Raw genomic sequence first — 15887 nt, 5'->3', positions numbered from 1 at the left:
TTTAAATGTAATGATCTGAACCTGGAGGTTTTTAATGTAGGGCTTTTTAAAACAAACACATGTAAGGGTCCTATTCCAAAAACATGGGCTGAACAGAAATCAGAATTACTTGGAGACTACAGCTCTTGAGAAATGAAGGCATATTAAGTAAATATTATTATAGTCATTAATGTGATATCAAACTTAAAATCCATACAGAAAAGCTAAGTTGGACTTTCAGTAAGTTACCACAGACCAAATAATTAATAATAATAATAATAATCACTAATAATAATAAAAGAAGCCAGAGCACTTTGGTTTTTTTGAAGTAGCCTCCACACTAGAGCCCACTTTTTGGTTGTGTGTTTACTTTCTAGCAGGCTTGCTTACCTGACGATCTAAAAACAAAAATTCTGAATTAAATTAATTTGAAAAAATACCTTATTTATTTGCTCTGTGGGAATATAAAGATTTTGAAACTCTGAGAAGAAACTTGCTCATGGTAATCACTCAGTAATACTTGCTGAGCTATAATATCTTTGAGAACTACAAAGGACAAGTAAGCCAGAGGCACTGTAAAATATAATTAACCATAATACCCTGGAAACAGTTTACTTTTTCTCTTTATACATTCTTTATACTTAGGCAATATAGGTGATAAAATGCATGCTCTGTGAAATAGTTTGCTATTAAAAATATCTGTAGTATAAATCATCTAATAAAATCAGAGATGAAGAATTCTCGCTAACATGTTATCTCATTTGAGCAAATATAGTGTGCAAGATACACCCAGTGAAAAATAACAGATCCGAAATAAGTTACAGTAGTGTTATTGCAAAGATCTAATAAATCAGAAAAAAATCTATGAGGAGCTTATAGGACTCAACACCAAAAAAACGAACAATCTGATTAAAAATAGAGGCAGAGGACCTGAATAGACATTTTTCCAAAGAAGACATACAGATGGCCCAACTGACCCATGAAAAGATACCCCGCATCACACATTATCAGGGAAATACATTTCAAAACCACAAAGAAATATCACCCAACACTTGTCAGACTGGCCAGCATAAAAAAAAAATAAGAAATAACAAGTGTTGATGAGAATGTGGAGAAAATGAACCCCATGTACTGTTGATGGGAATGTACATTGGTGCAGCCACTGTGGAAAACAGTATAGAGTTTCCTCAAAAAATTAAAAATAGAAATACCATGTAATCCAATAATTCAATTACTGGGTATTTTCCCGAAGGAAACAACACTAATTTAAAAGGTACGTGCACCCCTATGTTTATTTCAATATTATTTACAATAGCCAAGATATGAAAACAACCTATGCATCCATTGATAGACAAATGGATAAGCAAGATGTGTTTTTTATACACACACACATATATATATATAAAAATATGGTATAGTATGGAAGTACGTGATATATATATATTATATATATAAATGGTATGCTATGGAAGATATGGTATAGTATGGAAGTACGTGATATATATATATTATATATATAAATGGTATGCTATGGAAGATATGGTATAGTATGGAAGTATGTGATATATATATATTATATATATAAATGGTATGCTATGGAAGATATGGTATAGTATGGAAGTATGTGATATATATATATATTATATATATAAATGGTATGCTATGGAAGATATGGTATTTATATATATAAAAATATATTAAAAATGGAATATGACATAGCCATGAAAAAATGAAATCTTGCCATTTGCAACAACATGGATGGACTTAGAGGGTATTATGCTAAGTGAAATAAGGCATACTGAGAAAGACAAATACCATATGATTTCACTCATATGTGGAATCTAAAAAACGAAACAAATGTATAAACAAACAAACAAACAGAAAGCAAAATCAGACCTACAAACACAGAAAATAAACTGATGATTGCCAGAGGGCAGAAGGGTAGGGGGATGAGCAAAATGGGTAAAGGGGAGTAGGAGATATGGGCTTCTAGTTATGCAATGAGTAAGTCACAAGAATAAAGGCACAGCATAGGGAATATGCTCAATAGTATTGTAATAATGTTGTAAGGTGACAGATGGGCAACAAAACTTGTGGTGAACACAGCATAAAGTATAGAGAAGTGGAATCACTATGTTGGATACCTGAAACTAATGTAACATTGTGTGTCAACTATGCTCAAATTAAAAAAATAAATAAATAAAGATCTATGAAGTCGAGAGGTTAAAATAATCTCTTTGCTCTTGGGGTAGACATCTCTTCCCTATGGAAAAAATGTGATTAAAATGTGACAATATGTGGAGAGTACCCATACACAGAAGCTAAGAAAGATCATATGTATTTCATAAGCATTTTAAAATTTAATTTGTTGATTATAAACATAATTATGTAAATTATGGGCAATATGAAAGAATACAAAAAGAGATAACAATAGGCACTGATCCTCAAATAAATAATAACTGTTAAATTTTGGGTATATGTCTCTCTAGTGTTTTTGCTATGAAGTTTTTCTAGTTGTGATCATTTAATATATATTCTTTTATATCCTGTTATTTTTTATAAAATAAAAGCTTATGCATTTTTCATGTTCTTTAAACACAAAAGTATGAATATCTCCTAATCTTAAATGTCTCTAGATTTTTAACACTCGTGTTATCATCTTCCTATAAATAGTCTCATTATCAGAACAATGTGTAATGTAGTTTCCTGACTTCAATTTAATCCAACTTTACTTAATTGTATCCTTATAGATATGGTCCTGAGCTGGTTCATTTCTTCTCCTGACATAGACTAGTAAATTTCATATACAGGAGACAACCTTTGACTTCCTTTCATAGCCCAAGTGCCCAGCTCTGTCCTTGCCACCACAGTTTGGATTAAATTATACCAATACCAACATCCTTAAGTATTTTCATAAAATTTGGTCACTATGATTGACTGCTCAGAATCTTCAATTTTCCACATCCTTATCAAAGGGTAGAGATTAAAACTAGGCACAGAACTCTAATAAAGGCTCAAACAATTGTGGGCTGACAGAGTGAGATGGTTTTGTTCATACATCCATTCATCTCCTGGACGACATATCCTTATACTCTGCAGGACTTTAAAATCATGATACCATCATTTAGATTTAGTTTTGACTTAAAATATGAAATATTGCTTATATTCCTTTTTGTAACAGCTTTATTGAGATGTAATTCACAAATTTAATTTTTATAATTCAGTCGTTTTTAGGTTATTCACAAAGTTGTGCAACCATCATCACAATCAATTTTGTAATGTTTTCAGCATCCGAACAGTACTCTATTTCTTACCCACCACCATAGGCAATGACTAACACACTTTCGGTCTGTAACGCTGCCTATTCTGGACATATTATATAAAAAGAATCATACGTGATCTTTTGTGACTGGTTTCTTTCGCATAACATAATGTTTTCAAGGTTCATTCTTGCTGTAGCATGTAGCAATACTTTATCCCTTTTTACTACTGAATAATATTCCATCGTATGGGTATATCACTTTTGTTTACCTATTTATTAGCTGATGGACACTTGATAGACATTTAGGCTATTCCTATTTTTGGCTATTATGAATAATGTTGTTATAAACTTTCACGTACAAGTTTTTATTTCTCTTGGATAAATACCTAAACAGTGGAGTGGGCAGATCATAGAGTAGTTCTATGTTTAACGTTTGAGGAATTAGCAAACTGTTTTTCAAAGTGGCTACACCAGTTTACATTCCCATCAGCATTGTATGTGGGCTCCAATTTTCTCTTATCCTCTCCAATATTCCTCATTATCTTTTTTACTGTAGCCATCCTAGTGTATGTTAAGTGGTATTTCACTGTGGTTTGATTTGTATTTGCCTAATGGCTAATGATGTTGGGTGTCTTTTCATGTGCTTATTAGCTATTTGCATATATTCTTTGGAAAAATGTCAATTCAGATCCTATGGCCATTTTCTATTATTTTCTTCTTATTATTGAATTATTAGAGTTCTTTATGAACTCAGGAGACAAGTCTCTTATTAAATAAGATTTGCAGATGTTTTCCTCCTACTGTATGGATTGTCTTTTCACTTTCTTGATGGTGTCTTTTGAAGCACACATGTTTTTAATTTTGATGTAGTTGAATTTTCTGTTTTTTTCCTTTTGCCACTGTGCTTTTAGTGTCATATCTACGAAATCATTTCCTAACCCAAGATCATGAAAATTTACTATGTTTTCAAATAAGAGCTTTTAAATGTTAGCTTTTACACTTAAGTCTATGATCCACCTTAAATCCATTCTTATGTACTACCTGAGCTAGGAGTCCACCTTCGTACTTTTGCATGCGGATAGCCAGCTGTCCTAGCACCATGAATTGAAAAGACAATTCTTTTCCCATGGAGTTGTCTTGCAATCCTTGCTACAAATCAATAGACCATAAACATAAGGGCTTATTTCTGGATTCTCAGTTTTATTTCATTGATCTATATGTACAGGCAAATACTACACTGTTACAAGCATTGAAGCTTTGTGATAAATTTTGAAAAGAGGAAGTGTGAATCCTCCAACTTTGTTTTTATTTTTTTCAAGATTGTTTTGGCTATTCTGTATCCTCTGTATTTCCATGTGAATTTTAAGAACAGACTGTCAATTTCAGCAAAGGAAAAGACAGCTGTGACTGTGATGGGTATTGTGTTTAATCTGTATATCAATTTTGAGAGTATTCTCATCATAACAATATTAAATCCAATTAGTGAATGAATGGAATATCTTTTCATTATTTAGGTCTTTAATTTCTTTCAACAATGTTCCGTAGTTTTCAGAATAAAAAGTTTGCACTTTTGTTACATTTGTTTGTATTTTATTCTTTTTGATGTTATTGTAAAAAGAATTGTTTTCTGTTTGTCGCTAGTATGTAGAAATACAACTGACTGAATAAATAGGAAGTCTCAGTGTCAATGGATTGAGACCAAATGGATCAAATGACATATACATCTGATGAGTGTTATAATTAATCAAACTGCCCATGTTAATGAGAAAGATTTTTGTTAGTGTGCTTTATTTAAATTATGACAAAATAACCAGTTTGAAAGTTTTAAAATAAAGTTTTGGCATTATACAAATCTTAATAAATACATAAGTGTCTCTACATAATTGTCCTGATCTTCTCTTGAGCTAGGGTTTTTTCTCCTTTACTGGCTGAAGCTGGTTATGTGGACATGTTCTGATTGTCACAGTTAAAAGTTGAGTATTGACTGAAATCAGAGTGAGAGAGAACGTAGCTGAGATAAGGCTCCACATTAAGAATACAATTTGATTTTTACAAATAAACAGAAACCTACAAAATGGCAGCTAGAGAAATGATACAAAGAACGTTGAGGAAATTTCCCCAGAAAAACAAATTTACATCTATAAATAATGCTGAATGAAGGCAGCAAAACTGAAAGTAGTGTTTAATAAACTCTTCAGATAGAAGGGATCATACTGCAGATTACGCTTGTAAAATACACAGCACTCCCCCTGCACCTGTTTTAGTAAGCGGCATATTGTCAACACACTTGTGAAACATTCTAGGTGTTATTCCATGTAAGTCCTCTCACTACTACGCATAGGTTTGCTACATGACTTATCTCATGTTTGTTTCCCTTGCTTCTTTTTACTTCTTCCATCATACCTTTTCATTTCTCCTATCTTCCTCAATCTCTACTATTCAGCACAGGATTAAGTACCCAATTTAACAAAGCATGGAGCATCTTTCATGTGTACTCCCCTGGATAGGGTCTGTGAGGGAAAGCAAATTTCTTCCTTCTATGAAATTAGTGAAACTGTTAACCTATTTTTGGCTAAGGGAAATCATTTTGTTATAGTTGTCTTTCTTCTCCCTTTGTTCATCAGCTGGCTATCTTCTATAATGGAATGATCCTGCCCTTTATTGTATCAATGTTGAATGCAAATTATAGTTTTCAATTATTCGAAGTTCAAAATCTTTATCAACTGTCTTTCTAAGGTTTCAAAGACTAATGTTCCTAATTTTAATAGCACAAATTCATTAAGAGAGGTCCTTTCTTCTAATGTTTCCCCTATAAAATTCCCATTACATCTGCTTTTGTATGGGAGTGGGTCCTCCCTGTCTCGCGTGTGCTGGAGCAATCACGTGTCCTGTCTAGCAGTGTGCTGGAGTTGGATTCAGTGGCTCTGAGAGCCAAGTAGGAGCACCAGCATCTCTTTCCATCTCTGCCTTCACTGATGTCACAGCAGCAGCTTGAAAGTGGTCACAATAAGAATAATTACACCACAGGAATTATTAAATGCCATTAATCAGTCCTTTAAAAAAGGATGGTTGTTAAAGGTCAACCAGTCCCTCACTATTGCCCAAAAACTTGGTTTCTGTTTGACTACTTCTATTGCACTATGATAAATACCCTCTTGACTGCAGCCACTTCTGGCTTTCCTGGATGATCCTTTCAGGTCTCTTTTTATGTGGGTAATAAATAAACTTTGTAAACCATAAAACCAAAAACAAATAGAAGAGTCAAGACATGGACCTTGGCTTCAAGTTGTTAATTTACTGCCAAACAGTTTGTGAAAATCCCTTACATTGAATTGAACTGACTTGAATTTGATTATAATATCCACTTACCCAGGATACCCTAGCAGTGTGATAAATATTCCTTCCTTCTATATTTTTTTCAGAGAAACCAGTAGAGAAATTCATTTTTTAAAGTTTGCCATCAAAAAAGCATTAAAATTTTTGTTGCTAAAAATGCTATCAAAAGTAATTAAAAATAGTAATAGGGCTGCAGATGAGGAACAGTAGCTACTTTCAACTCTATGTGACCAAAAAAAAAAAAGAGAGCTTTCAAGAAAAGAAGTTATGCCAATGAAAATTTCTAAAACTAGAAATATGTAGCCAATAGATATTCATGATTTCAGGGACAATGTTCTGCTTTTTTTTAAATATTTTATTTATTTGTCAGAGAGAGGGAGAGAGAAGGAGAGAGAGAGCACAAGCAAGGGAAGTGGCAGGCAAAGGGAGAAGCAGGCTCCCCACTGAGTAAGAAGCCCAATGCGGGACTTGATCCCAGGACCCTGGGATTATGACTCAAGCCGAAGGCAGACGCTTAACAGACTGAGCCACCCAGGCATCCCAAAATGTTCTGCTTTTTAAAAGGAAATTATTTTCCTGACCCATCCAAACACAAAAAGTAGACATAGAGAATTAGACGAAATACTAGAATAAAAAAATCACTGACATGTATTCCCTTCTTTTTATGCATCATCTTGAGTCTCAGCTTGTTTGGGGCTGAGATTTTTAAATAAAAAATGGTGACTACTGGACTAGATCAATGACTCTAATTTGGAATGACACACTGCCATAATGTGTGGAATATGGTGAGTGGTGGTGGTGGGGGTGTTGTATATGAAAGTCGCCTGGGAAATTTTATCTGTCATTTAGAGATTCTGAAAAATCTCTACCCACCCTGATGCTAAGTCTTTATGTTGGTGAGTCATTGTTACTTACGGGAGGTTTACTTCTTGAGTGGAATGGGGGTGGTGAACAGACTGAGAAATTTTGGATTAGATGACCTCCTATATTTGTTCTGGCTCTAATATTTTATAACAAATGCTTTAGAAGAAATTAATTTCTATACTCAGACTGCTTTTCCCTTAGCAATCTTTACAAATCAATTCAGAAAGCAAGTAGCCATGCTACTCTTGAAAATAAATCACTATGTAAGTGAAATCAGATAGCAGAAGGGAGTATAATTATTTATTTAGAAACATATCTGAAGTTTAGATTTCTTATTGATATACAACAATTCCATCAATAAATTTCAAACTTACATATTGTTCTACAAATGCATATTTAACTTCCTATTTATATTTCAAAGGTATCACTAAAACATGAGTTTGGGTATTAGAACAATTTTGTCAGTAAAAAACTGCATTTACTTATTCTCTTGCTGTCGGGTTCCCAGTGTTGCCATGACTTAATAGTAAGGGAGTCTCTGTTGTAATATTACTTCATCCTAGCTCTTTACAAAATAAAATATGATATGCAAGCAGTAATGAAAAAAGGTGAATACAACGAAGAATGCAAAAAAGCTGATATTACTTCATCCTAGCTCTTTACAAAATAAAATATGATATGCAAGCAGTAATGAAAAAAGGTGAATACAACGAAGAATGCAAAAAAGCTGACTTTTCAAGTTTCTTAGTAATTGCTTTTTTTTCCAGCACAGTTCCTGCATATATATGTATTACATGTGTGCGCTTGTGCACACGCACACACACACACAGTGGTGTGCCCATAAAAATTCAATTGGCTTTCCAGGGAGAAAATGTTGCCCTGATTTGTAGAGTCAGCCAATTTCCACATCTTAAATCCTGCATGGTGGATTCCAAGCTACTAACACAAGGTCAATAAACTCATAGTTGGGAGATACAGACAAGTGGCTCTCACGAGCTAGTAGTCAGCCCCCACACAAGGCTGTCTTACGCTTCTACATGCTGCATACAAACACATCAAACATCATTATATCGTGTAATATATAGTATACATATGATGTCTCAAAACTAAGCAATGAATATTCTCCTTTAAAATCATGTAGTGAAAGACTGAATCCACGTCATTTTAACTATAAATTGGTTAAGCCAGTCAACTGTAGTTTAGGGCATGTGTACAAGGTCGAAAATTCATGACTGTTACAGGTAGGTAGAATGTTTTAAAAAAATGGCTCAGCCTTCTCACATGTATGTAGGGCCTAAGTGGCATATTTTCAGTGTCATGTTAATCATAACACAATAAAAAAGCCCATAAAAAATTTAGAAATATGCATTTTTCCAGATTAAATAACCAAATAACCATCTGAAAGCAAATCTTTATCTGAAGCATGAGCAAACGCTAAACCAATAACAGCAATGCATATATTGATACTTGGCTCACGTCTCTTTATGGCCATTAATAGGGTGAATAAATATTTCCTGCCATAAGAACATACTGAATTGCATACTGTATTAAAGCTTTGATCCTGTCTTAAATCCCTTCTTTAGAATAGCACCAAGAAACATAAGGGAGGACCTGAGCAGCAATTTTCAAATTAATAAATATTTATCAAGCCACTATTGTATGCAAGGCACAACACTCAGGCACTGCATGGTACATGAGGATGGATACATACAGTCTTTCTTCTCAATTGAATTTACAATCAATAAGAGGTTATAAAACACTATGTAAAATATAGGGACCAGCAGGACCCATAAGAAGGAAATACCTTATTCTTTGAGAAGATATGAAAAGGCTTTTAGGACAGATATGAAAAATATTTTGGGAAATGGTAGTATTTGGTAAGAGAACAATTTAGAATGGGCAACATTCTAAAAGGGGGGGTCCAATCAAGTAAAATAACGGCAACACAGGACCCTACAACAGGTGTAATGCAAAAGGTGGAAAAACCAAGATATATTAAGAGGATCATCAATGTCAGGAAATGGTTAGTAGGCTTAAACTGCCCATGATGAAAAGCCACTGGAGAGCGCTTAGCAGTGGAATTTCCAAAACCTATAGTCTTGAAAGATCAATTTAGGTAGAGACTAGAGTCACAAAGATTACTTCAGGAAAACTTTAATCACAGTGGTGTTAATGGGAAGGGTTGTAGCAATTAGATGTAAGGCATCCAGCAAGCAGAATTTTGGGGATGTAGAAAGTGTCAGTGATAATGTTAAGTGTGGAGTAAAAGGTCAGTCAGGAGTTTCAGACGGGGAGGCTGAGAAAATAGAGCTGCCATTAATAGAAATGGGAAAATTGAGAGAAAAATTTACTCCTGGGGTGGGTGAATCTAAATAGAGTGATGTGTTTGATTTTAAATAAATGGAATCTGAATTGGCAGCATTTTCATACACCCTGGCCCAGTATTCTAATTCTCCAAGACTATTTAGCGGAATGGCTTTATTTTCTAGCCCCTCCAGAAATAAGAAACTGTTACATAAACTAGTCTTTGGTTTTATTCACCTTAAATGTATTTCTTACAAACTTAAAGGGTTTTACTTGGTCAAGACTTTGGTCAGCCTATTCAGAGCACACAGTTGTATATGAGAGTAACTTTAGGTACTATTCAGAATATTATCCAACACGTGGGAATAAGGCAAAAAAAATGACTATGCAACCTTTTAATATCACACTTGAGCCTTTTGTAAAACGCCCACCTAAGGGTCATCTGACGCTTTGTGGAACGTAACTTTGTGTAATTTCTTATTCTCAATAGATTAGGAGCTAGATGTTTTACAACACTGTAAACTTGTGTAAAACTAATAAAGTACCATTTTTTTCTGCCTGGTAGAAAAGATAACCACAAAGGTAGATTTGGTTATCCTGTAGGACATTTACAAGTTTGGGTTAATTTGGTGATCTTATTTCAGTATTCTTTTTTTCCCTACAGACTACATAAATCCTAATTTCTCATATCTTATTGAACTACCTTTGCCATTCGGCCATTTCCCTCATTAATGAGTTAAAAGAAACTTCTACGTGTACTCTCTTTTTGCATAAGAATTATGGTTTTAGTGATTAAAGAATTATGCCTGATTATACACAAACTGCATTCCCTTATCAAATATTCAAATACTCTTTTTATAGCGGATCGCTCATCCCACCCTTCAATGATTAATTAATCTCACTTGTATCATCCTCAGTCCCTTTTTGCCTTCCCTGAACTGTACAGTCGGCATAAAATGAGTCGTGAGAATAAGATTTTTGTGGAAGTGTTGTGAAAGCATTGAAAAGAAAATTGTGGATTTTATGTCATCACAGATGAACTGTTGTGAAGACCTGGTTAGGGCCAAGGGCAAAATGGAAGAGGAAACAAGCAGAAGATGGGATATCCTGGTGTGGGTGGCATGATCCCAACTCCAAAGGAAAGAAGATGAATAAATGATAACTTGAATTAAAGATGAACAGAAGAGACCCAGCAAAAAAAAAAGGGTCTAGTCCTACCCTGAGCTCCTAGGTCACCTTCATTGGATCCTGGTATTTTGACTTCTTAATGATTATAGAAAAACGTGTTCTGGCCTTTATAGAAATCCTTAAAACAAGGGGTCTTTCTGCCTTAGCAGGTGGCATCTTGAGGCTGTTAGATTTTGTCTTTGGGTTCCTTAATCAGCAGCAGACAGAACATGCAGGTAAGTTCGGGACCGCTTCTACAGACCTGTATCAATCTGGATGCTGGAATGAATGAGCAAAGTGGGCAGATAACCCCAGTGATTTCCTTCACCTTCTTTTAGGAAAGGAAAGACTTGGGATAGAATTGGACATTACTTGAATGAGAAAAAAACATGCCATAACTGAATTGTATCTGTTTGTACATCATAGAGATTTAGGCGCACACCAGTTGTTCAAAGTGTAGTATCAGTATAGAGAATTGATTAATTCATCCTATATCTTTTTTCCTGAAACAATTTATTTATTTATTTATTTATTTATTACTTTTTTGTTTACAATTCCTTCCTTCCTTCCCTCCTTTTTTCCTTCCCTCCTTCCTTTCTTTTTTAAAGATTTTATTTATTTATTTGACACAGAGGGTGGGGGAGAGCAAGCACAAGCAGGAGGAGTGGCAGGCAGAGGAAGAAGCAGGCTCCTTCCTGAGCAAGGAGCCTGAGGTGGGGCTTGATCCCAGGACCCTGGGATCACAACAAAAGCCAAAGGCAGCCACTTAACCGACTAAGCCACCCAGGTGCCTTTCCTGGAACTATTTAAAGTGCATGAGAAAAAACTGTTATCAAAGGTCAGGCACCAAATTCTTTTTCCTCTAAACAACTAATCATTTGCAGCCTATGCTCTTGACAGCGTCAGTTGAGTGTAGTTTAAAGCTAGAGATAAGCTATCACATTTTCTAAAGCTCTTCATATATTTTCTTTACATTCAGAACATAGGTCTTAGGAAAAATATATCAGCATTGAGTGTAAGTAAACTATCTCAAGTAATCCTAAAGCACGTTACTAGGATCAGTAAAATACATACAGTATACGTAGAAATGTGTGTTTGATTCTGTAGATGGCAAACTGAGAGATTTTGCATGCTGACTTTAATCAGAACCCATCTTAGCAGATTTTTAACTATTGTCACACCAACCTTGGGAAGAGTTCCAACACTGGAGTGACAGCAAAGAGGTTTTGGCTGGAGGGATTCCTGACCTCTACATAGACATGATGGTCAGAGCACATGATGGATGTGTTTTGATGAGAAACAGTTACCCTTTAACTAGCCAATGTTAATATTTCTTCAAGATTCACTATTATCTTAAAATAATTCTGAAAAAACTCTTGCGCTGGTTATCATAATCAGAATAATCAGAATGAATGTCACACTAAATATCAAAAGGAGTAGAATGAAAATCGCTGGAGAGAAATAATCATACGATATTAGTTCATGTGCTCTATTAACAATGTTATTGGCTGCAATCCCCCCTCAAGGCCGAAAAAAAAAATACGCAAGTACTGGTTTGTTAGTTATTCGCTGAGAGTGAGTACCTGAAGGAGAAGGTTGTCCTTTTACAACACCGTTTTTAGTCTTTTCTTCCGAATTCATTACTTCCTTGTAGATAAGTTCTGTAAGAAACAAATATCAGGGTCATAAAAAACAAATTTCTCTTTAATATGCAGACAAAACTTACTAGTTAATGACAAATAATAACATTTTGATGGGGTTGAGTAAACTACAAATCAATTGGGATTCCTTTACTCCTCTATTTCTACTTCTTCTTGCAATAGCACAGAATCTGGCAAAAGTAAGTGCTCAATAAAGCACTTGACCAAACAAATGTGTGAAGAATACACATTTTACTTGGTTCTGAATTCTTTGTGGGATTTCTAATGCCATCTAACATTATCTCTTAAGAACTTTAATGGCTCAGTTTTGAGTATCCAGATTTCTTCTATACATTCGCTAAGAGATGCACATACCTTCCTGACTTTAAACTATTGGTTACCAACAATTTCCCAACTCTTTCTTCATTTTTTGCTAGACTCAAATCTTGGACTTGTAAAACTAAACTTGCCTAAAACCCAACATTATAACAATTATTACATTTATTCCCAAACTGGCATCCATTTCTGGCTTTTTTTTTTTTGGTAGAGTTAAAACATGTATATCTTCTTTCTTTAAATTTTCCCCTTTTAACTAAAAATCAGAGCTTCTTATTCATGCTTTGTGACAGGTTGCAATTTATATAATCATTGTCCTTTACAAGTAATTCTTTCTCCAGTTTCCAATTTAGTCCATGTTCATCCTCAAGTGACATTTATAACCTTACACCTACCTACACATGAACTCTTAAGGGTAACTTCTGGTCCTTATTAGATCAATCAAGTCTTTTCTATCATTTAGCATCTTTGTTTACTTGGTCCTCTGTTTGTATGTGTTCATTTTCCCATATTCTCCAACAAGACCCCTTGACTAGAGAAATCTCTTTGTTATCTTTATAACACTTTTTGCTCATTTCTACCCTTTGTTTTCCCCATATGTCCCTTGTTTTTCCTTCTCAACTTATAGTGATTATTTCCTTCAAAGCAGCTAAAATATTTCTTCTCTTCAGATCTTCCATTTATGTTCCTCCTCATTTTAACCTAATGGTTTGCTATGACCTGCATTTAGTTTTTCATATTTATTCCACTCTGTAGTTATTTATATTAGTTTAACAATTCTTCATAGTTTCTGGCTTATTTCACCTTGAGTATAATCTTGACCATGTATTATGTGCTTGGAAAAGTTCTCGTGAAAAAAAATGAACTAATGTATTTAGTCATTATTTCCTTACTTTGAAGGATAAATAAGCCATTTAGATACTAATATTTTCTATTTATATTTTCAAGTCCTATAAATGAAGTGAATTAATTCATATATTAACTATGTTTTATTTTCTAATGTCTAAGGCCATCTTAGACATAATTTTGTTTGTTTTATGTGATAATTTTATGTACAAACATGGAATGTGTCATTCTGAAATTTTAAATTAAATCTTGCCCTCCATCATGACAAATCCTTTGACAATTGGTACAATTTTAAAACGTGTTAGTAATTAATTCCTTTCATTCTTGAGTACATGTAATATTGTTATTAATATGAAAAGATAGATAAAGTTTTGAGAGCTTTGAAAGTGGTGTGAGGATAGTGATTATAAAATCATCTGCTACTGAATTGCTTTCAAGGGAGATGCCTCAAAGATAATTTCTGAGTTTCAATCAAGGAAAATGTATATTTAAGTGGTAGAGTCACCTTTCCATTCTTCAATGGTGTGTTCTCTTTCATCCAACTGTTTGTCATAAATCTGAGGTGGAGGCTGCGGAATAAAAACACACAAGAAACTTTGTATAATTAACTCAAATATAACTAAGCTCTTACAGTACACGGGAGTACCTTGCTATTCATTGATTTAGGTGATGATTGGAATCTCATATAAATTACGGGTAAGTGCAGTGGTGCAGAAGTTAAAATTTTCCCACAGATTTATGAAGGATTCATTGATATGCTGATATGTACTGCTGACCAAATAAGACAGCAGAATACAAACTGAGAGCTCACTTCCCAAACCTGATTCAGAATCCAAGTCTAAGCAACTAATAACAAGTCTTTAAAAAGCAAACGAGATATTTGATTACAAAGACCCAGAAGCTATTTCCCCATTCACTCTCCCCTATAACAGAACCCTACCACAACTATCCCCCACTAATAAGATTTTGTTTCATTTTTGGACCCTCCTGAAGAAGAGTCTTTAATACCTCTCAATAGACCATAGTACTAGTTCTTAGCATAAGGACAGATTTAGATCTAATCCACCTTTTGTTTTTTTGTGAAGTGTCATAAAATACCTTTATATATAGCTGTGTGCTCTATATTTAAATGATATTTTCCCCCCTCAGGCTGAAGACTCTGTCAGTTGTCTATAGAGGTGGGTCACCATAAACCCTTGAGGGCCACTTGGAAGACATACTATGACAGGGCCTTCAATCTGACTTATGGAGTCAGTATTTCTCTTGCTATAAAGAGTTCAGAGTTGGAAAAGGAGAGATTTTTCACAAATCCAGGTGCCTTCCAGGAAGGAGGGTCTCAGATAGATTCCCTGACCTCTTCTTCATGGTGAAGAGGAAGAAGATTTCCTGATAGGGGAGTACTAGCGTGATGACCCAGGGTAGCTCTACTTTAGGCCAAGTGACATGGAAAGAAAAAAAAATGTCTTGGAAAATATATCACCATAAGGTAGATAGAGAAGGGGCAAGGAGCTCCACTGGCTGGCAATGGGTTGAATGAAAGAAGAGCTACCAATTTCTGGTGAAACGAGACAGGGCACCCTAGAACTCATCCTGTCTTATACTCCAAAAGCAAAAATTGTTGTAAGAAACTAAAAGAGTTACTAAATAAAGTGACTCAGGCCCATGAGGACATGCATCCCTCTAATATAGCTGTCATAGGAAGGCTTTGGACAAGATTTTCAGAGACAGCTCCTGCCTTCTGTTGGAGGTCATTGGCCCATGAGCAGTACCTTAATACTATAGTAACCCTTCTTTACTGCATTTAGAACCTCTGGTAGCCTGATTCATCACAAACATACAAATTAATTCTAGCCCTGATATGCTGGGGCAGCCTCACATACTACAAAGGTAACTGGGTATAAAAACAGAAAATTTTTCCCAGTTGTGAGGCAACTTAACACAGTACTGAATTATTGAGAAATAACTACTGATGCAGGCAGACATTCCTCTATTTTTAAAATTTTTTATTATGATCAGTTGGCCACTGTATCATTAGTTTTTGAGGTAGTGTTCAAAGACTCATTAGTTACATATAACACCCAGTGCTCAACACAACATGTGCCTTCCTTAATACCATCAACCTGTTACCCCCTCCCCCCACCCCCTGTCCCTCT

General features: G+C 34.7%; 1 protein-coding gene across 7 annotated transcripts in view; it reads right to left on the bottom strand.

Annotated features, from left to right (window-relative positions):
• The window catches only part of MAPK10 (mitogen-activated protein kinase 10), a 295270-nt gene that overhangs the window by 5263 nt on the left and 274120 nt on the right, over positions 1–15887 (bottom strand). For all 7 annotated transcript variants that reach the window (XM_019806268.2, XM_019806256.2, XM_034671580.1 and 4 more), the window contains 2 exons: positions 14240–14303; positions 12496–12573 (listed from right to left, as the gene is read on the bottom strand). In XM_019806268.2, coding sequence (XP_019661827.2) covers positions 12496–12573; positions 14240–14303 — 142 coding nt within the window. The remainder of the gene's footprint in view (positions 1–12495; positions 12574–14239; positions 14304–15887) is intronic.

The sequence above is a fragment of the Ailuropoda melanoleuca genome, chromosome 11 (assembly GCF_002007445.2).
Source record: "Ailuropoda melanoleuca isolate Jingjing chromosome 11, ASM200744v2, whole genome shotgun sequence".
Classification (NCBI taxonomy): domain Eukaryota; kingdom Metazoa; phylum Chordata; class Mammalia; order Carnivora; family Ursidae; genus Ailuropoda; species Ailuropoda melanoleuca.
The sequence above is the reverse complement of the archived record's forward strand: the minus strand, read 5'-3'. Positions and strand labels throughout refer to the sequence as shown.